Source organism: Microtus ochrogaster, linkage group LG3, assembly GCF_000317375.1.
Source record: "Microtus ochrogaster isolate Prairie Vole_2 linkage group LG3, MicOch1.0, whole genome shotgun sequence".
Classification (NCBI taxonomy): domain Eukaryota; kingdom Metazoa; phylum Chordata; class Mammalia; order Rodentia; family Cricetidae; genus Microtus; species Microtus ochrogaster.
Genome location: NC_022029.1, coordinates 9,709,157 through 9,735,656, shown reverse-complemented (window position 1 = coordinate 9,735,656; position 26,500 = coordinate 9,709,157). Strand labels below are relative to the sequence as shown.

At 36.8% G+C, this 26,500-nt stretch overlaps 1 protein-coding gene across 1 annotated transcript in view; it reads left to right on the top strand.

Annotated features, from left to right (window-relative positions):
• The window catches only part of LOC101979317 (glutamate receptor ionotropic, delta-2), an 835,941-nt gene that overhangs the window by 636,170 nt on the left and 173,271 nt on the right, over positions 1–26,500 (top strand). Inside the window, exon 3 of the mRNA XM_005360612.3 lies at positions 20,340–20,624. Coding sequence (XP_005360669.1) covers positions 20,340–20,624 — 285 coding nt within the window. The remainder of the gene's footprint in view (positions 1–20,339; positions 20,625–26,500) is intronic.

Below are 26,500 nucleotides of genomic sequence, written 5' to 3'. Positions count from 1 at the left end.
CAGTGTGAGATGCCTCAAGAACTATATTTAAAAAAAATAGTATTGCAGATAAGAGGATGTAAATGAAAACAGGAGATAATAACCGAGGAGTATGCTGGGAAGACGATCAAAGAAATGTTAAAAGCGACAATCTGTGACAAGTACAAGCATGAACACATTTGTATATGAATAATTACTTAGCAGTTTTCTCCTATACAAATGATGGTTTCTAACACAGAATTAGAATATTTTTATGCAGTATGCTCACATCACAATGTTTCAGTTTTAACATGACTGATAATACTATGCTCAAGTACTGTTTATTCAAAAATCAATAATAGACAAACCTCAGCACACATGGTTCATGTTAGATGACTGCTGCCTAGTCTGAGCCCACATTTCCATGGGTGTTTTAATTGAAGAAGGGAACAAAGATGTCTAGGGAAGTCAGAAAGAAGCAATAAGCAGCATCCTTTATCAGGACCACTAACGTTTCAGACTGCTGTCTTAGTCCCGTGGCAACAATTCATCAAGCTTCAGTGTCTTCTGGGAGGAACCAACTACGTTTCAGCCTTGCAAGTGTGAAGGGAAACAAAGAAGAGTGGTTGGGATGCCACCCTTGTTCCCAATGCCTGCGTCCTGCTCTACTTCTTCTCTACCTAATTTATGTATATTTCACCTCTACAGAGTGCCCTGAAGCATTGCCACACAACCCAATCAATCACACAACCAAGCTTTTACTCTTTACCAAAAATAGGTATACTCACCCTTGACTTTTAGTCAGTTCATCCTGCCCCTCTATTTGGGGGAAGAAACTGCATCGGAAGTTGATATACAAGTGGTGTTTACTTTTTTCTTTCTTTTTACCTCGAGATACTTTCCTTTCAGCTTCATTTTCAGTCTTTTCTGCCCAGATAAATGCTGTCAGTATACTTCATTGAGGCTCATGTGTTGAACCCAAGTGTTTTCAAGATTTTTTTTTGCTTGAAAAAGTACGTGAAGTTCAAATTTTATGCTATGATCAATTAGATTAATAATCTAAGAGAAGCAGCTAAGTTAGATGGCTCCATCTTTGGCACTATCATATGAGTTCCAATAAAGGTCCTTTCATTATCAGAAGCCAGGCTCTTCAAGAATTTGCCATCAGTGCTGCTAATGACCCATTAGGAATATATCATGGTACAGTGACTCCATTTTTTGGGATTTTCTCAGTGACCATTTTTATGGTCACATCTTCAAAAAAGCTTCTTATCCTATTTATTCATATTCACTATTTTCCTACTAATTTACCTTTAGAGTCTAGGAACACATAGTTTTTGATCTGTATTTTTATTTATGTTTACTGGTAAATAATGAGAGACATCGGCTTGTCAATAAAATTTAGATTTTTTAAAGTTCTTTTTTAACTGCAGGAAATATAAATCTATAATGTTCTATTTTATAATTTTCTGACAGAAGCAAACTATTTTTTGTTAATGAGCACAATATATGCAATTTTTAAAAATTAAAATAATGAAATTTTAATGTAACCATTTAAACTAAAGGTAATTAACTTTTAAAATTGTTTTTAAATGTTACAATAAAAGGTATATGTTATTGAGTTCCTTTCAAATTAGTAACTGTCTTTACCCAGTAAATTTAGTCCAAGTTCAAATTGTTAGAAAAATAACCACATTATAGAAAAGATTAGTATCAGGATATCAGAAATACGCTGCAGAAGTTGGAGTGTGACCAGTCTGCCTGACATCAAATAATTAATCATTTTCATAGCTTTTCTTTACAGAATAAAGGATGTCATCTTTAAGATTTCACCAAAGAAAGCATCCTATCTGTGAAAACCCTGGGACCTCTCAGTAATTTAAGTTTGCTGAAGAATGAGTATGTTTGAAGTAATCAGTGAGGTTACTATAGGAAACACCTCTTCCTGCCTCTAATTTGTGTATCTGCAGCACAGAAACAACACTGAGACAAATGCAAAAAGGCATCTTAGTGCAGTCGAGAGGAGCACGTTTCCAAGGTCTTCCATCTCACCCTAATGACTCAAAAGAAAGCCAAGATGTTTAGACAGATGAGCCTTCAATCTAAAGCAGTACTTCCGCGATTCACCACACATTCATCTGGAATGGATGCTTTCTTACATACAGAAGGGGGTATCTACTGCCTTGTTATCCATCCAACCAGTGCTACACACACACACACACACACACACACACACACACACACACACACACACACACACATATATCATCCTTGGCATCCCTAGTCATTGCTAAAAGAAGTTCTCCCCATTCTACACTGACTCTTGCCATGCTTAATACAACCTGTGAAAAGAAAACTTGCCCTTGGATATAAGCTTGAATCCAATTATTTTTAGTTTCGTGGTGATTGGTTTATGTACTTCTGTAGCATGGGATGAGCTATGTAGTAAGATGGTTTTAGTACTATGGATTTAGCAAGGATTAGCTTGGTTAGCACTCTCTACCCTGCTTTATGCTGCACACAAGGGAAATGAAGGAAACAAGCTGTATGGCTCATTATACTCTCACGGCTTCCTTATCAGTAGTCTGAGTAGCCAGGTGGAGTAAAGAAAGCTTCCTTTGGAGTGTGTTTCTGAACTATCCTTCATAATTCTTGATGAAAACATGTTACTGTAACACTGGGATACTTACCTTTCTATATTTGTACACCAATACTATTCATTTTTTTCATACATGTTTGAAGACACCTACAAGTGCTTTAAAACATTCTCAGAACTTGAGAGATGGATCAGTGTCTAAGAGCACTGACCACTTTTCCAGTGGACCCAGATTTAATCTCCAGCACTCACATGATGGCTCACAACCATCTCTAAATCCAGTTCCAGAGACTCTCATGACCTCCTCTGATCTTCTTGGGCATGCATGTGGTTTACAAACCTACGCAGGCAAAACACTCATACACATAAAATCAACTGAAAGAAAATCTTTCCCCAGAATAATTTTTTCTATAGAGAATTTAAGCTGAGATCAGTAAGATGAGTGTGTTTAAACAAGAGTGAAGTATTTGATGGCCAGAGTTTGTTTTACAATAGAGTGCTATTAATTGGTAAACCTTTCTGTGTGCTAATTCAACACCATTTTAGACTTTCCAGTTAATGAGGCTAGCGGCATCCCCCGTCCCCTGGGCATTGTCAATCTGAAGCAACCTCAGTGTAGGCTGTCAGAACTATGTTGCCTTAATTTACTTAACTGTGAAAGCACAAACTGGATGCTTCAAACTTAAAAGAAACAGATATTTTTCTCATCCTCCTTTAGTTTTCCCCACTTTTCCCAAAAGCAAATGTCCCATGCACAGTTGTGTTCCTGCTAAACAGTGTGAATGAGTGGAAGGAAATACTACTTGGTATTTCCTTTTTCAATCATTTACATATCTGCATAGATACATTTACTCCAAAAGATATGCCTTTAAAATATCACTATCAGCCTTTACAGAAATACTTGATATTGTAATGGTGTTGTAATATTTATGCTAACTGGCTTAAGCTGTGACTGCATAGAGCATAAGGTACCAGAGGAATTTATTCCATAGTGTATGATTTCTTGACAAACACATTTCGACACAGCTAAGCATCCACAATACATGTGAGCTCCTAAATTCTTCTTTTTTAAAAAATTAATTATTTGAGTTTTATACATTGTGTTTTGATCATATTCACTTCCTTTCAAAAGATCAAAAGACCAACAAGCTCACTCTGTACTCATCTGTTTCCTCAGATTTTTAATTTTTATTATTTATTTTTTGAACTATTGGATCCAGTTAGTGAGGCTATATTTACTCTTGAATGTGTGGCCATCCCTAGAGAGAGTTACAGCCACCTGGAGGCACATCCTTAAATGAAACCTGACCCCACCTTTCCTAAAAACTAGTAATGAACAACAAATTCTCAGATAAGCATGGGGCTTCCTGACCTACTACCCTGTCAATTATGTGATTATGTCTGCTTTGGGCTTGCATAGGTCTTGTTGGTGTTGACACAGTTGCTGTGAGTTCTTTTTTGTGTCCTAAAAACACTTATTTCCTTTTAGTCATTCACCACCTTTACCTCTTGAAAGCACTCTGCCTCATCTTTCTCAACTTCCACTGAGCTTTTCAAGGAGAGGATGTGATACAGATGCCGATACCTCATTTAGGTATGAGCTCTTCATAGTCTCGCATCTGTGCACCACATCTAGTTGTGGGTTTCTGTGTCAATTGACAGAGGAAAGCTTAGCTGGTGAGGTTTGGGAAAGGCATTAACCTGTGGATATAGCAGTAAATCAAGACGAGTTGGTTTCATTCTGGCTTCCGCTAGCAGAGTCATAGTAATAAGTTCTTTGCTGATGTCTATGGCCTTTCTAGCTATCCATAGGTTCTGGGCACTTAGAACTGTTTTAGATACTGATTCCATACTGTGAAGCAGAGTTTGTATACAAGCGGAAGTTGTTGGTTAGTCCATAACATTCATGCCACTTTTGCACCAGTGGGCATTGCCTGCCAGTCTCATTTTACTACAGTTCACAGGGTTCTCAGCTGAGCAAGAGTGATGCTTACTTTTGCCTTGTTATAACATGCATTACACCTCCTAGCCCCATGAAAGATAACCAGTAGAGAAGATGCTTCCAGGTCAATACCAGTTTGCCAGTACCTGTTTGATTTCTTCTTGTTCTATGACTCAAGTATGCAATGTCTTAAGCAATAAGGTTTTACCCTCACGTTTTAGAGGGTAATCCAAAACAATAGCAGGGTTCTGTACTGTTTGGAGGTCTATCATAGCTCAAAAACTAACAGTTTCAATAAATATAACCCCCCTGGCATAGTCTCTTTATTTATTAGGCTGAGGTGTCTTGTATAGGTATTTTTCCTATTACAGGGTAACTCTACTTAATCCATTTTTATACATGTATATACTTATATTTCAGGAATATATAAATATATACGTGTATAAAAGCCTTCAAGTCCCTAAACCCCACAGTGTAGAGGTGACCCTTTTAGCTGTAGCAGTCATAGGTGACTTTTAGTCACTCTTTAGACTTTGAAGAACAAAAGTTTTCTTTTTGACAGAAGAAATTGAAAATTAAAATTTCAACATGTGGTAAGAATTTGGAATTATGCATTCTTGTTTTATCCTGAATTAAAAGAGATGGGCATCAATGTGCACATGTTTGCACTCAAATGGGTTACTATTAGAAAAAATAAGTTTGAAAAATATTCACTTCTTAATACTTTCCTCTTTGAGAGTAAATATAATTTCATTTATAAGTTGTGTATTTCTAAACCAGTGAAAGCATATGCTTTATACCTACAGAGAAGCTTATCTCTTTCAAATATTTTATAATTTCTAAGCTAGTTTACTTATATGATCTCCATTTTCCACATGAGTAAACTGAAACTGGATATTCGCATCTATATTCTAAAATTTGAGGCCATTATGGGCTACATGATACCATGTCTTCCAAAAAAGAAGTAAAGAAAAAGTTATAAGGAAATTAAACAAAAAGGAATATAGACAATAAGATCAACAGCAATAATAATATTTTTCTATATAATTTTTCTCCAACCGTTTTATTTTTGTGCATTGAAATATTACAGTAAGGTGCCATTGTGATGCTTTGAGCCTCAGACATGAATACTAATATTATAATTTTATAAAAAAATAATTTTATATCCTAGAAATAAGATTATTTTGTAGCAGCACTCACTGGCTATTTGCCAGAACAGTAGTTAAACTCAGAGTCCCAGATTCTACAGACTGTATATTTTGTCACTGTACATAACTCCCTTTCCCTCTGTATTTCCTTGAAAGTCAGGCGTCTTCACTAATAGACAAGCATAAAGAACAGAGTGTGTGACGCTATAATGCTGAATAAAGTAAAACACACCCAGTGGGTGACTAATGACTGCATTGCCCTATACTTGCTGCTCTCTTTTTCCTGAACAAGAATGTTTGTCTCACTCTAAATTTTAATTGGAATGAAATTATTGACATAATTTTCCAATAAATTTCTCTCACTTCCTTGAGTGCTTGGGGTCACTCTTCTGAATACATCACCACATATTTAAAGATATGTCATGCTAATTGCCCGGTGAAATTTTAGTGTATTCATTAATTAAATTTTTCTGTAATAAATTAGTCGAGAAATAAGCTAGGTTCATTTTGTCCTGTGTCCAATAAAAAGGGTTTTTTTGCCCCTAATTTTTTCTTTGTATTAAAAATGGAAATGATGTCCTAAAACTAATTTAGTGTTTAAGGGTGATAAAAGAGAAAATTTTCTCTGCAGGTAAATTCCCTGCGTAAGTCACACTACAGCCAGTGAAAGTTGGATTAGTTCCAGTGGACCCATCCAAGAATATATGGGCATCTGACAAGAAATCATTCTTCGTAGATGCCTCTGCTTGTGTGTCCACTTGATGGGAGTGGCATAGACAATTCATCATGCTTCTTTTATAAGAAACTTAATTCCACGAAGGTCATCTCATGAAATTGTGAGATTCTTCTCTCACAAAGTCAGCATTTCCCAAAAGCCCTACATAGCTACTGTCACCATGCAGATTCAATACAAACATATAAATTATAGGGTATACAATCTTCCAGACTATAGTAGATGTGTTCCGTCTCAGATATAAAGACCTAGTCTGTTTTCTCTATTTCCTTTTTTAAAGGATTTTCTATTTCGCTTCTTCTTCTCAGGGTGTGCTTTTCTTTCCCTCTTGCTTACCAAAATCAATTTCATTTCAAAGTACATTGCAGATATTCACTCAGCAAAGCTTCCTTAAGCATAGCCTGTTAATTTTAAAGTGGTATTGAATTAGTCACCATCCTCATTGGTGTGACTACGTCTATGATATAAATGAAGGGAGGATGTATTTTGCCTTGAAATTTTTGAAGGTTATGGTTGTGTTTCCTTGGCTCCATGGGCTCGGACTAAATGTGGCAGCAAGAGTGTGGCACAGGAGATTCAAGACAGGATTTCTCTGTAGTTTTGGAGGCTGTCTTAACTAGCTCTTGTAGATCAGGCTGGCTTTGAACTCACAGAGATCTGCCTGCCACTACTTCCCCAGTACTGGGATTAAAGGCGTGCACTACCACCACCAGGAACAGAGAAGATTCTGAATATCTCAGACAAAGTGGACTATAGAGACCTTCAATGTGCATCCTCAGTGACTACTTCCTTAACCTAGGGCATGGAACCTAAGGATTCGCGTCACAGAACATTCAGCACATGAAGTTCTAGGGGATGTTTCCATTTCAAAACATGAGGGGTCCTTCTTGTGCCACAATTAATAGACAATGTATTTCTTTAAAGTTTTGATGGAGGAAGGTCATTGGTTAAAAAATAAAGAAACTGCTTTGGCCCATTTTATTGGTTAGAACATAGGTGGATGGAGTAAACAGAACAGAAGGCTGGGAGAAAGAAGCTGAGTCAGGAGTCGCCATGATTCTTCCACTCCAGGCAGATGCAGGTTAAGATCATTTCTGATAAGCCAGCTCGTGGGCTACAGCAGATTATTAGAAATGGGCTAGTCCAGGTGTGAAAGCTAGCCTAGAAGAGGCTAGATAGAAATGGGCCAAGCAATGTTTAAAAGAATACAGTTTTCATGTAATTATTTAGGGTAAAGCTAGCCGTGGGGGCGGCCGGGTGCCGGGGAAGCAGCCCCGCCACTCCTATTACAACAAAGTTTCCATGGTCAATTCGACCCACATTAGTGCCAACTATGCATCTTGTGGCCTACTTTAAACCATATAAACTTTATATATTTAGGTACAATTTTTGTTGAATAAATATACATATTTACTTGATTAGGATGTGGTGGGCTTGACCTCCAGAGAAACTACGATCATCTAGGGCATGTGGGTACCTTCATCAACACTGATATTTTCTGTTTTGGCACGCCTTTAATAGTTAATGGAACAACTGACTCTAGACTTGAATTTCCAACTATCACCTCTACAATCATTTGGCTCAATCTATATTTGAGGAGCCTTGGATAGTAGAGTAAAATCAGTGAAGAATGACAACATAAATTAAACACCATTTGCTGTGGAAAGTATACTGTCAGCTTCATGTTGTAACTTGTGTCTAGCAAAAGCCTATGAGATAAACAGGACATAATAATGGTCACAGGTAACTTCGCAGGTATCTGAAATGAAACTGAGAAAATTTAGAGATTTAATTTTAAAAATTACAAAAACTAAACCTGTGTTATTAGTACTGTAGGCAAATTGTTCCTTTGCAAGGGTAGCACCTGACTCTTATTTAAACAACGTTTGTGCATATCATTTCGGGACGCGTTCCGAGTGCTGTGTCACAGTGGATACTGTGAAGTGTCTCAGCGAAAACTAAGGAAAGGGGTGTTACCATGACAAGTGCTATTTCTAGGGATTTTGCCACATGAAAGCCAATGGCTTTCTCCAAGTTCTGTCTCAAAAACAGAGAAAGAAAGCTTAGTAATAAGAGGTTCTGAAGTTTCATTATTTTTCTCTTCTGGGCAGAGGTAAATGTGGGTGGGACAGTTATGCACTTAATGGGACATGTGTACCAGCCGTGTCATGGGAGTAAAAGATTTGCGATCCATCATTAGACTCCTTGGGCTGTTTCTTTGCTGGTGTCAATGAGTATGTCAGCCTGTGTTTGAATTTTATACCTTCTTTGAAAACAAATACGACTTTTCCCGTTTATTTGAATTGCAATTTAAGAATATCATTATCAAAGATTACATATGCAATATGCATGTATCTATTATATATTCCCTTTCACCAACCAACACAATGTAGTTTAAAGTTCACACGGGAGAGAAGGAAGACACATGTCTTACTGAGAAGCAGTCTTCCGAATCACTCAGCTCAAGTTTCATGCTGCAGTGTTCAGGAATTATTTCCCTTTGCTTTCTAATTGGTGTCAGCAAAGGTCAAACTCATTGCTCAGTAGCATTCCTGCCCTGACGCAACCGTGGCTCTGCTTGTGAGGCACAGAGACCTTCCTCCCTGAGAGCAAAGAGCTTCGTACACTGTGACCTTAGTGAAAGGAGAATGTGGAGACCGAAGTCCGGTGACTAGAGGAAGCAATCCAAGTGCCTTTGATGCTACCTGACACGTGATTATGAATGCAGCATGCTAGTGGACATGGATTTATGAGTGAGAACGTCATTTCTGCTGCCAGTACAACTCCATCAAGGCAAAGTAGCAAATTAAAGAGAGGGGACAAAAATTAAAATCACCTTACAATGAACTGAAACAAATATACTACATTATAACAGTCATGAGTTTGGATAATGGCCATCAAATACACTGGACTAGAATAGATATATTAGATGGTTTTAAAACAAGCAAACAAAATCCCTATGCCTAGTCCAAAGTCACCTAATATAATTAGGTGGGTGATTTTTAATCAAATGAAATTGTCAGCTTTTAAAAAATGAATGCTTACAACCTAAAATGGTAGCAGACGTTTTATACATAGCAACCATAAAAGCTCCCAAGGAGCTCAGAGTATGTAATAATGAACATCATGCTTTAATCACTGCAAAGCATATTGAATTGACACTTTAAGACATATGTATTGAGGTCTTCTGCACACCAAGCATAAATGACAGCGAAAGCAGAAGCAGGTCTCCCTGTGTGACTTACATGTGCTAATCCATTTACCTATGAATCCACTATTTCCACGTGGAGTGCCCAGGAAATACCAAGCAGCAGCTTGCTGTGAATGGATTCTTTGTACTTCCTAATGCTGGAATTGGGCTGGAGTTGGTGTAAGATAAGGAAAGACAGCAGACTCTACTCAGTGAGACTCTAAAAAGAAAGAGGAAAACTGAAGAAGAAACAGACCCCAGAAGAAGAACCCCTAACATATTGAGTACACTCTGAAATCCAATGGAAATCTACACTGGAAAATATGAAGTATAAGATTAAAACAAAAGGAGTAGAGACATGCTGATATATGCATCCAAATTCCTGGTTGAACTGGCACACTTGGAGGGATGGGTGTGCTAATGTCCTCCACTTACTTGAATTCCTGCAGTCCTTAAAGCAATCATTATGAAATTGCAAGCCACCACAACTGCAAATACAAGGTGAACGTGTAGGAAAACTGAAGTAGAGAGGCAAAAAGTCTCTATCTCGACAGGCTAAGATTGTTTGGAGCATAAAGGAGCCTCAGGCCTTACTTGGATGAAGGTTTAGTGCATTTAGAGGCCCTTGGAGAAAGGATTATATACATACATTACATGCATACACAAATGAATATAGGTATAGCTACCAGGAATCTAAAGATTTTCCTTTATGGCTTAACTGGTAGTAGACAGGCCTGTTTTCACTACTCAGGCATATTGTTTCTGAAGGTGTGGGGAATCAGTCAGTCTGCGGCCAAGCAATTCTTAATGGCTAGGAGCTATTGCCAACAGAATTAAGACCAAAAAAAAAAAAAATCAAAAACCAACAAACAAAAAACAAATAAAAAACAAAAACACCACCATCAACAAACATGTATATTGATTTATATGTTATGTGTTTGCACTAGCAAAAAGAAAGTACTGCAAAATCACTGTACTTGCTCCATCCAATTGCCTGCAAATTTCAAGATGTCATTATTTTGCTCTGCTGTGTAGTACTCCATTATGTGAATGTACCACATTTTCCTTATCCATTCTTTGGTTGAGGGGCCTATAGGTTGCTTCCAGGTTCTGGTTATAACAAGAATGCTGCTATGAACATAATTGAGCCCATGTCCTTGGGGGTATGATTGAGCATCCTTTGGATATATACTCCAAAGGGGTATTTCTGGGTCTTGAGGAAGATTGTTTCCTAATTTTCTAAGAAATCACCATATGTACTCACTCATAAGTGGTTTTAAAACATAAAGCAAAGAAAACCAGCCTACAGTTCACAATTCCAGAGAACCTAGACAATGATGAGGACTCTAAGACAGACATACAAGGATCTAATCTACATGGGAAATAGAAAAAGACAAGATCTCCTGAGTAAACTGGGAGCATGGGGACCATGGGAGAGGGTTGAAAGGGAGGGGAGAGCCAGGGAGGGGAGCAGAGAAAAATGTATAGCTCAATAAAATCAATAAAAAATAATCACTATACTTAATGAAATAAATAGAAAAGGGATTTTTTTAACTTCTTAACAGAGCTGGAGAGGTTTCTCAGTGGTTAAGAGCATTCGCAACACATTTGTGGGCAGGGATTGTTTTTCAGCACCCACATTATAGCTCACAACTGCCTTAACTCTAATCCAAGGGGATCTGGTGCTCTCTGGCTTCTATAGGCACCTTGTATTGCATACAGTGCACATGCATGCATGCGTGCAAAACACTTATCTACGTAAATTAAAATAAAAACAAATCTTTTTTCAAGCACTAAATGGAGGGACATTTACAGGACTTAACTCAAACTAAATTTAAACTCATTTAAAGAAAAGAAATTGGGAAGATCAGAATGGAAATCAATGAAGTGAAACAAAAGAGTAAAACAGATAATCAATAAAACCAAGAATATCTTTTTTGAAAAAATTGATAAATTGTTAAATAATTAGCCAGATTGATCAGGAACAAGAGCTATGTAAATTACCAATGCAAATGGTATAAACCCCTTAATTAAACATATTTGATGACTGAGATGAAAAGGGAAAGTTCTTTAAGGTGTACAATCTACCAAACCTCACGTGACCAAGGGTATATAGAATAACTGTCCAAATATTTACCTTTTACAGGAAACTATGGTTATAAACCGTAGGTCCAAAAGGTTTCACTGGTGAATTCTAGTAAGCATTTAAGGAAGATGTAGCCTTAAATATAGATACACACACACACACACACACACACATACTTCTAGAAACTTGAAAAAATCTACGGCTTTATTCTACTATTTACTGAGATATGGGGCATCCTAGCAAGGACAACTTAACACTTGGGAGACATTAATTTAATATACATTAATAACAAACTGAAAACAAAAATACTGTAATTATATTAATAGTTGTGTGAAAATATTTTGGCAAAATTAAATAGTCATTCTTTTTAAAACACATTTTTTTGAAGCTAGGAACATTTTTAATCTCAGCATTTGGGACAAAGAGGCAGATAGATCCAGTACAGTCTGGTCTACATAGTTAGTTCCAGGATATAGGGCTACATAAAATAACCTTGCTTTAAAAAATAAACAAATGAAAAACATTTTGAAATAAAAGTCTAATTATGTCATTCACCTCTTTCCTTTCTTTGCATCTCTTCCCCATTGTTTCTTAAAGTTATGGTTTCTTTTTCCTTAATTTTTATAGTGTGTGCTCTCTCAGTGTGTGTCTATGTCTGTGAGTGTGTGTTTCTAAGTATATAACCTCTCAGGCAGCCTAAACAATGTCTGAGCAAGGACAATCCCAATAAACATACTAACATGGAAGGGAAATATCTCATGAAGCCTCAACCCTAGACAAAGAACCAGAGCCAATTAAGTAACAACCCCCTAATTATTTATCCAATAGTAACTGGTTTGCCTTAAAGTCATATACTACAGATAACATCAACATTCATTCTTGGCAGAAACTCTCAGCACTGAGTCATGGTGAAACAGAAATGAAAGGAAACTTTCTTATCTTTATAAAGAACACAATCAAAAATATCTGACAAGATTTTACTTGTCAAAGATTATGAAAAACAAAGTTGTCATGCACATTTATTCAACATTAAATTCTTTGTAACAACCTGTCCAATAAGACATGAAAAAGAAAAAAAAAAGAGAAACAAAATCCACTAGCATACCACATAAAAAGGAAGATTAAAACAACTTTTACTTGAAGATAACATGACTACACATGCAAAATCCACAGAACTTATATATATAGAAGCTAGTATTTATGCAATGAAGTTCATGATAGAATATCTCAGTAAAAACAACTTAAGTTTTTCTGCTTTGAAAATAAGGGAAAATAGAAATTGAAATTGCCATTTGTAACCATGTATGGATGTATAAAATATTTTGCCATACATTTGAAAATAAAATTTAATACCTATACTCAAACTCTGCTAAATATTGATTAAAATTTCTTTTAATCTAAAAATAAATGAAGCATTTATGGCTTTAAATTGGACAATTTGTGATTGTTAGCGTGTCAAAATCATTAACTTACATAAACTTCTGAATTAATGATATAGAAGAGAGATCACATGATGGCAGCACAGTGTGTATAGTGATTAAAAAGCCAAGGTAGGGATGTATGGGTTATATGTATACGGGGCAATGTATATAACAAGAAAAAGTGGGCTGCTTCCAAACTATGGACAGTTATCTGCTTGCAGATTTAAAGCAGGTTTACATTTACAGAAAGAATATCCTATGTTCATACCCAGGTTTTATGATGTTAATTTCCACACAGCCATAGTTAAATTATGAGCAATCCGTTAACATGAAGCACGCTGTTACCTGAATTATATTGTTCACGGTTCATTAACATTTTACTTATAATTTTGTTCTCTCCCTAGTCGTGCTGGGGTATCAATTTTTATCTGTCTGTCAGTTCTGTTTTGTCTTCTTACTTGCAATAGTGTTTCTATCTTTTACTGAACACTAGGAACACTAGAATGATGCTTGGGAGGGGAGTCAGCTGCAAGCTTCACAATAGCACTAGCTTGGTGAGTTTTAGCAATTGTGTTAACATTTCTGTGCACTGAATGAAGGAACAGAAAGACATTTCAAGGAAAGAATGGTTTTAGGTAAAATTAACAGTTAGTGTTAAGCACATTCATTTGTAAAGTCAGGGGGATAAAATATGGCAGTAAAGTGTTCTTTGTTTTGATGATGTTACTGCAGAAAGATAGATGGCCATGACTGAGGGGGGAAAAAAAAGAGGACCCGTTACTAGTTATTGGGTTTTCCGTATGTACAGATTAAACACAGTGATGACTCCTTCTTTTCCTTTTTCTTCATTTTTTTTTTTTGAGACTAGGTTTCATGTACCCTGATCTCCAATCCCTAATTAGTTAAACCTAACTTTGAACCTCTGCTCTTGTTGTCTCTACCTCTGAACTCTTAGGACTTCACCACCATGCCTGATTTTGTGGGGCTTTATACCTGCTAAACAAGCATTCTATTAACCTAGCTCTAATATATGTACCCTTTGAGGATGATTTTCTTTACATTTTTATAGGATATAATTTGTTGAAACATATTGTCATATATTTTATAAAATTTGTAAATATGAGAAATTTCCTAGTAAAAAAGATTTTATTATTCTAGTTTACTTTTTGACATATATGGTATATTTGTCTGTATGTGTGTTTGTCTATTCAGAGGTGCACATGTGTATAGATGTATGTATTGTGTGAACATCCATGCTGATGTCAGGTGTCTTGCTCTATGGCTCTCCACCTTATTTTCTAGGCAGAATCTCTCACTGGAGCCAGAGCTCACAGATTTTGCTAACCCATCTAGCCTGCCAATCCTGGTAACACTGTTTTGCCTCCTAACTGTTTGGACTACAGGCGGTCAGTTTTTATGCCTACTCAGCCATGCCTACTGAGCTTTTATGTGGAGGTCGGGATGCAATCCCCGGTCCTCATACCACTTGGCAAGCACTTCATCCACTAAGCCATGTCTTTTATACCTAATTTGCATGAGACAAAAAATATTTATCAAAAAAATGATGTTTTGATATATGTATATTTTGCATACTGTTTAAATCAGACTAAATATATTTACCTGATCAACAGGTAGACGTTTTCATAGTTAAAACATGTAAACTCTATTCTTAGAGGTTTTAAGAATAGGGAAATCAATATCTATAATTTCTACAACATGAGGGGAAAGTTTCAAAGTTAAGGTGCAATCCAATAACTAATGTGATTCTTACCAAAAATCACATTTAATATTCATAGTTTGTTACCTGGGGTTATGAAGATATAGATGGACTTTTAACAAAGGTAACATTTTTCATGCATAAAGCTCTTAGATTCCATTGCTGCATCTTCTGACAGCTGAGGATCTGTTAGAAGTGTAGAGAAGGAAGAGTTTTGCTTGAGACAAGCTGATCTTTTCCAACTCTACAGACTGTAGGAGGGTTTTGCATTCAAAATTAGAGAAGTCATTGTTTTTTACCGCGGCGTAGTACTCTAATGTGTAGATATTCCACACTTTCTTCATCCATTCTTCCATTGAAGGGCATCTAGGTTGTTTCCAGGTTCTGGCTATTACAAATAATGCTGCTATGAACATAGTTGAACAAATGCTCTTGTCAACTATGGGGCATCTCTTGGGTATATTCCCAGGAGTGGTATTGCTGGGTCCAGGGGTAGGTTGATCCCGAATTTCCTGAGAAACCGAAACACTGATTTCCAAAGTGGTTGCACAAGATTGCATTCCCACCAGCAATGGATGAGGGTACCCCTTCCTCCACAGCCTCTCCAGCAAAGGCTATCATTGGTGTTTTTGATTTTAGCCATTCTGACAGGTGTAAGATGATATCTCAAAGTTGTTTTGATTTGCATTTCCCTGATTGCTAAGGAGGTTGAGCATGACCTTAAATGTCTTCTGGCTTTGTGGGAGCCTAGCCAGCTTGGATGTTCACCTTCCTAGACATGGACGGAGGGGGGAGGACCTTGGACTTTCCACAGGGCAGGGAACCCTGACTGTTCTTTGGACTGGAGAGGGAGGGGGAGAAGCGTGAGGGGAGGGGGAGAAGGGTGGGAGGAGGGGGAGGCAAATGGGAGGCTGGGAAGAGGCGGAAACTTTTTTTCCTTTTCTCAATAAAAAAATTATAAAAAAATCAAGAAGCTAAAAGCATCTAAAGAAAAAACCAATACCACCCATAAATAATATGATTTTATTAAAAGGCCACCAATGGAAAGCTATGCCATTAATAACCAAAGGTTATTGAGCAAAGAACATGGTAGGGAGAAACCCTAAAGTTCAGTTTCACATTGTATTAGTCTGCTTTTGCTGTCCTAACAAAAATTAAAATAATGTGTAGTTTATAAAAACAGTTATTTTTCATAATTCTAGAAGCTGAGAATTTCAAAATGAAGACACTGACATGGAAGAAGGCCATCCTAACTCATCATCTGATAGAAAAAGGATACATAGAAAGAAGGAGAATAAGAGAGAGGCCAGAGGAAGCAAACCCATTCTTTTAGAAGGACCCATTTTCAACTTTCAGACATCTCTTAAGATAGTACCCCATGACACTAATGGATCTTATTAGGCCCCACCTCCAACAATACTGCATTGGGGATCAAATTTCTACATGCTTCATACATCTAATTTAAACATTATCTTACCCAATAAGAAAAAGACTCAAGGTTCATAACTTTAGAAATAGAAACGGTAGTATATATGAACATCATTTATTGTGAATTGTAGAATTACACAGCCAGCTTCATTTCCATAACTGCTTAATATCCAAAAGTGCTAAAGTGTTGCTGATTACAAATTCTGCTATAAAAATAATTTTTAAAGATGTGCTCTTTTAGCAATTAGAGCATGCTCCAAACATCTTTGATGTACATCTAAAACAGATGGAGTTACAAACCAGCAGGCTGCTGCATATGGTCTGGGTGGATTGATGTGGAGGGTATGTGGGCATGTTCATATACATCACACAGCCTGAGATATTAGTGGAAAGAATATGCCACTGAAAAATCCTATAAGACACACAGAGGCCCCTCTAATCTTACCAATTCACTTCCCACCCTTTCCATCATGGGCTGATAATTACATTCTGTGGAAACAGAACTAAATGATCCAGTGTTTTAACTGCCAAGATTGGATTTTTTTCTGCCAGACATGAGCTGTCTGTGTTCCCAATACAACTCTATATGTTGATAATTTCTCCTCAGACATCACAAGTTATGTTCCTTACAGTAGCCTTCATCTAGGACAAACAGACTAAATTCAAGACAGATCAATTAGTTTTCTCTCTGTTTCAACCAACATTTTGCATTGTTAATCAGTTTCACTGTACAGACTCAAAGAGTCAATGGTGGGTTTCTCCAGAGACACAGTCTTTACCTGTATGGAAGTGTGTTTGGCGTCAACCAGTTTCACACTGATCTTTTTCTTCTATCTTTAATGAGATAACCTCTGTGCTGGCTGGTTGTTGTCAACTTGACATAAATTAGAGTTGCCAAGGAAGAGAATATGACAATTCAGGAATTGCTTTCATCAGATTGAACTGGGACATTTCTGAAGGACATTTATTAATTGGTTTGGGAGGGCCCAACACACAGAAGGAGATGCCACTCCCAGCCTCCTGGTGCTGGGTAGTATAAGGAAGTGAGGCAGTGCAAGCCAGTAAGCGGTGCTTCTCTGTGGTCTCTGCTTCAGTCCTTGAGTTCCTGCCTTGGTGTCCTATGATGATGGACTGTAATCTGCAAGCTAAATAAATTTTCTGAGTCCCTTTTGGTCATTGTTTTTTTTTTTTTAAATCAGCATCAAGGCAAATCAGACGGACCTCTAATACTGAGCTCTGACAATAGACAAACTCTACAAAGGTTTTCCTGTGGAGAATTCTGTCTGTTCTTAGTCACATGAAATTTTGAAGTAGGAAATGAAAAATTCTCTTGGCTACTCTCTGTGATGGAGGGTAGAAAGAATCTTGAGCCAATGTTTAGAATGTGAATCTTCTACATTTATTCCCCCCACATGCTTAGAGAGGATGCATGCAATTATTATTTTAAAACTGTGTACTATATAAAGTTGGAAATTTTGTAAGAAGAAAAAACATCCATTATTTACAGGCTGTATCTCTGCTGTCTCTCAATGTCTAAAACATCACAAAATAATGTGTGTGTGTGTGTGTGTGTGTGTGTGTGTGTGTGTTAATGAGTCTCAAAATCTTTTTTTCAAAATGCAATCCTAGGATGTCATCTCATCAGCAAGGCATAACACAGCAGGTATAACTGCTGTTCACTCTTGGACTGCATGGTTGCTAAATTACAATTTCAACATGATGTTTTTGTTTTCTAATCATTGTTTGATGATTTCTATTTTCATTACGTGTAAATATTTCAATTACCATTGCTAATATTTGCAATAAGGTGATTATATGAAACAGTAACCTTAAAATAATATATAAAGCACCTATATGTTATGTATAGGAAGATAATAAAATAATAACAAAATGGAGACTAAGTATAGCAGCACATAGTTATAATATCGGCATATAATATAAGCAGGAAGATTAGAAGTTAAAAGTCATCTTCTGCTATATAGCAGTATGAGACTTACCTCAGATATATGCATACTATTTCAAAACTGTGTGGATTATAATGTGTTAGTGACTCAGTCTGGTTTACCAGTAGTACCTCAGTATCATATTACAGAAAGAAATACAGAAGTTTCTTCTTGAAGTCATTTAGCCAAGAGCAAGTCTGGATGTGAATTCTCTATTTCCTCTCCCCCATGTCTTTGTCTCTGTCACATGAGACTAAACTTTGCCTGCTTACCTACTGTCCTGTGAATCCATTTTTTTCTGCACTTGTGTATGTCTAGCTCAATGTGTATCTGTTGTATGAGCTGTCTGTGTCTAGTTCTGTAGGTGCTGCATGTGTCTGTGTGTGAGTGGTGTCTGTCTGTCTGAATGGTTTGATGGTCTGTGGTTTCTCTAACAAAGTTGTTCACTATATATTTATTGAAGAGCATAGAAAGAATAACATGGGAAAGAAATGGGACACTTGTACATCTCTGTTAAAGATTTCTGTAAAGGACTGCACTCCATTAAGTTTACAACTCCATATGACTGAGATAACATCAATGATAAACATTATTGTTTATCAACCAATATCTATAAACAGTTTACAAGGTTGCTTTTGACTTCAGTACATGTATTATTTGGTCAGGGCATGAAGTGTTTATAAATTAAGATTGTAGCTGTGTTTTTGCTTGGGTTCTAAAAGTTTATTACATAGGAAATTCAGGCAAGTAAATCTAATTATTACATTGTTCTCTTAAAGGCAGAGTAAACAAAGTGTTTGGGTACACAGTGGACTAGTCACTTAGTCACTTAATTCTTAAGTGACTAGGGCCCAGAAAAAGTTCTAGTCTCTTCAAATGCAATAGATATTTTCAGAATATTTCATCACTACAGAAATCAAAGAACACATAAAGGATGGCATAACAATTTACAGGTCAATGCAAAATGTACTCCATGATTTTATGTGTTTTATTTTGATATTTTCATCTCACTGTGGTTTTTGCTTAATTGTTTTGATTTATATTTTTCATTTTGCTTTGTTTTTTGAGAGAGAACATAAAGTTGGATGTGTGATGAGGTAAAGCAGACCTGTGAGAAATTGGGAGAGAGGAAAGAACATGATTAAAATACAAGGAAAACATTTAAATAAAAAAAATAGATTAAAAAAGAAGAAGAAAGAAGGCTGAGCAAGCCACGGGGAGCAAGCCAGCTGGCATGTTTTCCATGACTTCTGCTTTAATCCTGGCTCCGGGTCCTGCCTGACTTTCATCACGACTGGATTGTGATATAGAAGCATAAGATGAAATAAATCCGTTATCCAATAACATGCAGTAACAACTTTTCCAGCTGAGCATGATTAACATGTAACTTTGCAAATTTATTTTTCTAAAGACTAAAATTGACAGCTTCCTTATAGTCCATACATGAAAAATATAATACATAAACTGAAGTTTTTGTTTGAAAATTAGAACTGTGTAACTTCTGTGGTTTCAGTCTATGAAGCTCTGTTTTCTTGGACACTTGTATTGATTACAGTGATTTATTTGAGTCTATCTGTGTATACATTAGAGAGCACTCTTCTTATACTAGATAAGCCAAATAAAAATTTTAAATATTACTTTAGCTTAAGAAAAAGAAAACCATTTCATTGTTCTAGTTTATTGAGAGAGAAAATGTCATCGGATTGGGGACCCATGATGGCCAAAAGTTTCTACTTGCAACTCCGTCTATCTTATCACTCACCATTTCCACATTAGCTACTTTCTAAAAATGTGTATCATGTATTAGGCAGCTATTCTTCTGAATCATGAAGTGATAATTACACAAGTTTAGCTACCACTGATTAAATATCTACCATGAGAGACAGATGATAGGCACTGGTTTATTTCTAATCCTCACAATAATCCCTCTAGATCGATGCTGTTTTACCCTTTAGCAATGGCCAAATTGAACCAAGAGAATCTTGAACAGCACCACAGAGCTGTTGGAAGCAGAATTCTTGAACTGGATATCAGGAGCACTTTGTAATTCAAGGATTCTTTTCATACATCATGCATGTAAAAAATGTACATTTCAGTAACTCTGCAAACCATTGCTTCTCCGAGAGAAGAAATCATACAGACCCCACTGACCCTGGCATCGCTGTGCTCTCTTGCAGCCTGTGAACTTATGAACCAGGGCATCTTGGCCCTAGTCAGCTCCATTGGTTGCACATCAGCCGGATCCCTCCAGTCTTTGGCAGATGCCATGCATATCCCACACCTCTTCATTCAGCGCTCAACAGCCGGGACCCCAAGGAGTGGCTGTGGGCTCACCCGGAGCAACAGGAATGATGACTATACTCTTTCAGTTCGCCCACCTGTCTACTTGAATGAAGTCATTCTGAGGGTAGTCACCGAGTATGCATGGCAGAAATTCATCATCTTCTATGACAGTGAATATGGTAAGTGTCTGTGATCTGAAGTGTTCCAGAAGGTGATGTTTGCATGAGAACACCTTCATTAAATCCTAATAGTATTTAAAGAACTTACTGATCATTTGTGGTTTTCTGATTTCGAATACACCTCACAGTAGCAAACAAACAGAACTATTTTAAATGCTCTTCAGCATTGTACTAGGTACCTTTGAGGTAAAATGTAAATATAAATACCAATTGGGGTGGACAACATACACCAGTTGTCCCAGCACTTGCTAGGCTGAAGAAAGGATGGAAAGGTCAAAGCCATCTTGGGCTACCTAGCTAAACCTTGTTTCAAAAATAAATAAATAAAAAGTAAATAAATTAGTATGTATCACTCAATCTGAAAGTCTCTCTAAGTAGCCTAAATACAATATAGCTTGAATTTTCAAGTAATAAGAAGTTAAAAAGAGAGTACAATCCTTTAAAAAAATTCATAATTCTGAGGAGATGATGGTGATGAAACCATTGGCAGATCTTAGAGCACTGATAAAAGATAACCTCTTTTTATCTACTGACTAAAAGAAATCTGACAAACTTGTTTAGACACTTGTTTTGACCTTACTATTAACTTAATGGTTTATCCATAAGACATGATTAAAGTAGACTATATCCTCTGCATATTTGATTCGGTATGAAGTTTTACAAAAACTGAAACTAGTATGAAGCCATATTTCAGTCGTCCACTGCAGCACACTGTTTCCCAGAATGCACTGTGACCTGCGGAGGAAGCAGTTTGCTTTGGAAACTTTCGTTGTGATACATAAACACATTTAGTGAAAGTACTGCTTTCATTTAAATAATTTCCCGAAGCTCTTTCTTTTCTATCTGAAGCTAAAGCTCTTTGCATACCATTCTCCCCTTATTTTTATGAGTGGGGAGAGAAGTGACCAGAGCTGGAGATGGTCTAAGAAGGATAAAAAACCCCTGAGTGAAGAATTCATTTAGAAATGCGTTTCCTTTGAAGATTCTAAAATGTTGCTCTCTGGGTCTTGTTTTTCCATTTTTATCAAAGAATGTTTTTCTTGGCAAATAAGTAAGTAAGCGTGAAAAACAAACAAACATTTAAAGTAATCCTTTCTTCTCATCATCGAGCTGCATTTTAAGGGAGAGCTGTGACAGACAAGTAGGCTGGAGAGCAACAGCCACAGAGCAGAGAAGCAGCAGGTTGGCAAAAAATCTGGCAGGCAATAAGGGACAGCCCCCTGGGGCTGGTCAGGAAGGGGGACATTTGGCCCTAAATAATCAAAGTAGCCTGGCTTTTTGGCTGCCAGAATAATCCCCTTGAACTCAATGGGCAAACTGCAGGCAAAGTCTGTGGGCTCTCCAGAAAGACGCTTTTTGTTGCCAAGACGGAAACAAGTATTTCTGTTGCTTAACTCGCGTTACTCAGGGGTCACAGAGTAAGAACTAAGACACTGATATGAATAAAAGAAACAAAAACAATATTGAAAAGAATTGGCTTCCCCAAGCCTGAAATGCTGGTGGGATGGTATCTAAGCACAGTGACGGGGACTGTCTCTAGAGTCCATATCCTCCCTGCCTTCATCTGCTTTTGGTTCTTATACTTTTTCCTTTTCATCTTTAAATGGAATTCACAGCCTCAGATGTTACACTGAAATAATAAATATTTAAAATCCAGATTTTTAATGGGAGAAAACCTAAGTTCAATAAAATAAGCAGCAGAAAAGTGATTTCTGATGAAGACACTTTCTCAGCACTAAAATGGGAAGCTTGCCCTTTGATTGTAAAAGTATGTAGGATAGAAAGTCATTTATTATCATTTATTTCCAAATCCTGTGAGACTTACAGATGGACTCTTACAAGAGAAGACATTTTCATTACTGGTGAGCTGAATGCTGTCTTGAAAGGTACCCATTTAGCATGCAGGCAGTCTGGTACACATACTCCAGGTCCTTCATTCTTCTCTAAATGCCTGGGAGTGAATAAGGAGCTGGAACCACACAAGTGATGATTGGGTTCCTGTTTGAACACAGGGTTTGCTTTTGGGGAAAAAAAAAATCTGTCTCTTCTGTTGATAAAGTTCCTTTACATGACTTCCTTGCAGTCATTAAAAATGGCCTTGCTTCTATCATTATTTCCAATAATACCATCATTTAATATAAGAAAATTGTCTTTTGATGCTTACAATAAATCCTGTTAGTGAAAAAGAAGGCTGGGATCCAAGACAAACAGCAAACTCCCAGAAGTTTTGTACCTGGAAGAGGGCTAATATGCTCACTTCCAGTTATCAGGCACATCATTTTAAGTGGATTAAACTTGACTTTTTATTCTTATTATCAGGAATTGCTCTTATTAATGAATGAATTAAGTATCATTAGTGAATAGAATCAGGCAGCATTCTGGATCACAAGGTAATTAGAAGATTACTTTGCTTAGAAGTGCATATGTGTGTATGTATGTGCATTATATAGAAAAATGTGTATATATATATATATATATATATATATATATATATATATACACACATACATGTATGTACTAGGTGACTTCTTGTTTGTTTCTGGTTGCTTGGCCCCAAAATAATCACACAGAAACCATACTATTTGCAATACTGTTTGGCCAATAGCTTAAGCATATATCTGGCTAAATCGCATCTTAAATTAACCTATGTCCATTAATCTGTGTATCACTACAAAGCTGTGACTTATTGGGTAAAGTCCCAGAGTACATCTCCAGCAGGGCTACATGGTTTCTCCCTGACTCTGCCTTCTTTCTCCCAGCATTTATTTTAGTTTCCCCTGCCTATCTCTGTTCTGCCTTGCTCTGCTATAGGCTCAGAGCTGTTGCAGGGAGGCTGCTTGTTTGTCCCGGCCACCCATAACTGAAATAATCACACAGAAACTATATTAATTAATATACTGTTTGGCCATTAGCTTTAACTTCTTATTAGCTAACTATTATATCTTAATATAACCCATCTTCATTAATCTGTGTATCACCACGAGGTTGTGGGCTACCAGCAAAATTTTACCACGTCTTTCTCCAGTGGAGGATCCATGGCATTTCCCTGACTCTGCCTTCTTCCTGCATTCCATTTAGTTTTTCCCTCCTACCTAAATTCTGCCCTATCAACAGGCCAAGTCAGTTTCTTTATGCACTAATGGTAATCACAGCACAGAGAGGGGACTCCCACATCACAAAACAATGTCTTTATTAACCAATGGTATTCACAGTATACAGAGGGGAATCACACGTCACATATAATTTTTATATAGAAAAGGGGAAGGGAGAGAGAGAATGTGTGTGTGTTTTAGGCTTCTACATCTAGTTGATTAGTGAAGTCCTTTAGTTCAGAAATAGTTAATCATGAGTAAAGGTAATCTACCAAAAGAATCACATCATTGTTTCTAAAAAAAAATGAATCAAAAAGCATTTGACAAGAATGGAAACTTCATTTCAGGGGATTAATTAAAGACTTTTTTTTTTTCCCCAGAAGCCTTGAAAGGAGGTTGTGTTGCTGAGCTTTCAGTAAGGTGTCATGTGTGAAATAATCAGCTCTTATTTCTTAGTGCATTACAAAATATGAGTTTGCAGAATGTATGTTTACCTTTAAATAGTAAAAACCTTATAATCAGTAAAAAAGGAAAGTTGCTTATATGTCTTTGGAAAAGGGAAGCAGTGGGCTAAGCTACCAGTCAGTGAATGTTGGAGATGTAGATGTAATGAAGATTTTAATTTTGGCAGCAGTGGTTAACCAGGATTCCTAGGTAGACTTTGGTTTTGGTTACTAAGATTAGGGAAGCTTTGGGAACAGCATCTGTGGGAAACAGCCACTTCAATTAATATATATATTAATGATCATATATTCAATTAATATATATTCAATTAATATATATATATGATCATATATATATATATATGATCAAGTCTTAGAGTAGCTGAAATATTAAAAGCAGCTCATTTTTACTTGCCAGGAACAGGATTAAGTATTTTATATTGCATCATTTAACGTTCTCAGGAGCCAAGAATGGAAGAACAAAGACTGTCAGGGAAGCTTTGCAATACACAGCCAGTTTGCTAAATACTTCAAATGTATGCATTGTCTAATAATAAAAGAAACTTATTAATATTACTAGTATTTTTACAAAAGAGAAAACATGAAGTATAGGAGGAGGGCCACTTGTTGTTTCCCAGCTGCACTGCTAGCTTAGATCCAAAATAATCATAAAGAAACGGCTTTAATTAAATCACTGCTTTGCCCATTAGCTCTAGCCTCCTATTGGCTAACTCTTACAGATTAATTTAAGCCATTTCTATTAATCTACATATGGACATGTGGCTGTGGCTTACCAGATAAAGTCCCAGTATCTGTCTCTGGCAGGTTACATGGCGTCTCTCTAATTCTGCCCTTCTTTCTCCCAGCATACAGCCTAGCTTTCCCCGCCTAGTTCTGTTCTTCCCTGCCTTAGCCTCAAAGCAGTTCTTTATTCATTAATCAATAAAAGCAACACACAGACAGAAGGACCTCCCACACCAATAAAGTAATGCAATGTCAAATAACTTCAAAATAAGTTAAGAAGCACAGATGCAAACGTCAATGATCTCTTCATTATTCTTGCTCCAGACCACTAGTGTATTTCACACTATACAACTATAATAGCATTAATTTCTAACAAATTTCCAAAAAGAGCAAGTTCACTAATTGACTATATATAATTATTGTGTCTCATTAAGGGACACAACGCCTTTAAGCCTGAAGAATTCATAGGTATTAAAATAATATAAATGGAAATTATACTAAATTTTAAATTAGGAAAATTTAAAGATTATTGGAAACAGGGAAAGCAGAACAGTAATTGGGCTAAAATGACCTAGTTGATCATTATTAAGAATAACTGATTAAACACAATAACATTCTCACAGACAAGACAGAATCTGAAATCTCAAGAAAGAGCAAGCAGCATGAGTCTTGTGTTAATGTAATGACATCAAGTAAACCAATGTCTATGAACAAAACAACTCAAGACATATGCTGTGGGCTTGCATACAGTAAGGAACTTTGTGTCCTCCTATCTAGTGAGCACTTCTGCTTTCAAAGTGTGCAGTGCCACAAGAGTTTCTTAGAGAATGGCTGTCACTAGATCCCTCTTTTTACACCATTGGCCACTAGTAATTTTACCATGGGCTTGAACTTCCTCTAATTATTCTGAATGACAGGAGTTGAGATTAAATCCATTTTATTTTTCTCACATTTTTGATCAGACTATAGTCAACTCTTTAATGAGCAGAATGAAACCAATAACAATTGGACCATCTTTTAAAAGATGGATGGTGTTTCCCTTAAACTTCTGCATGTGTCTTTCTACTGAACCAAGAGAATTAATTTGGGTTTAATAGATTTATTTGTGATCACAAAGACTCCACTGCCCAAAAAGACAATGTCTGTTTTCTATAATGACCCTTACCAGTGGGTTGAAGTTAAATAGAATGACCTCCAAAGCTGAAGTGCTGCCATTAATCATGTCAATTAGATTAAGGGAATGCTTCCAATTGGACTTCTTCTATTGTGGAGAAAATTGAGCCCAAAATTTGTAGAGATTGTTCCACAAATTTTCCTAAATACAGAAGGGTAGTTTTACTTTAGAGGCATTTCATTAAAGTATATAGTTTTGGACTGCTGCTTACTTCATCACTTGAAGGTTTCTTTTTATTTATTTATTTATTAAAGATTTCTGCCTCCTCCCCGCCACTGCCTCCCATTTCCCTCCCCCTTCCCTCATCATGTCCCCCTCCCTCGTCAGCATGAAGAGCAATCAGGGTTCCCTGCCCTGTGGGAAGTCCAAGGACCACCCACCTCGATCCAGGTCTAGTAAGGTGAGCATCCAAACTGCCTAGGC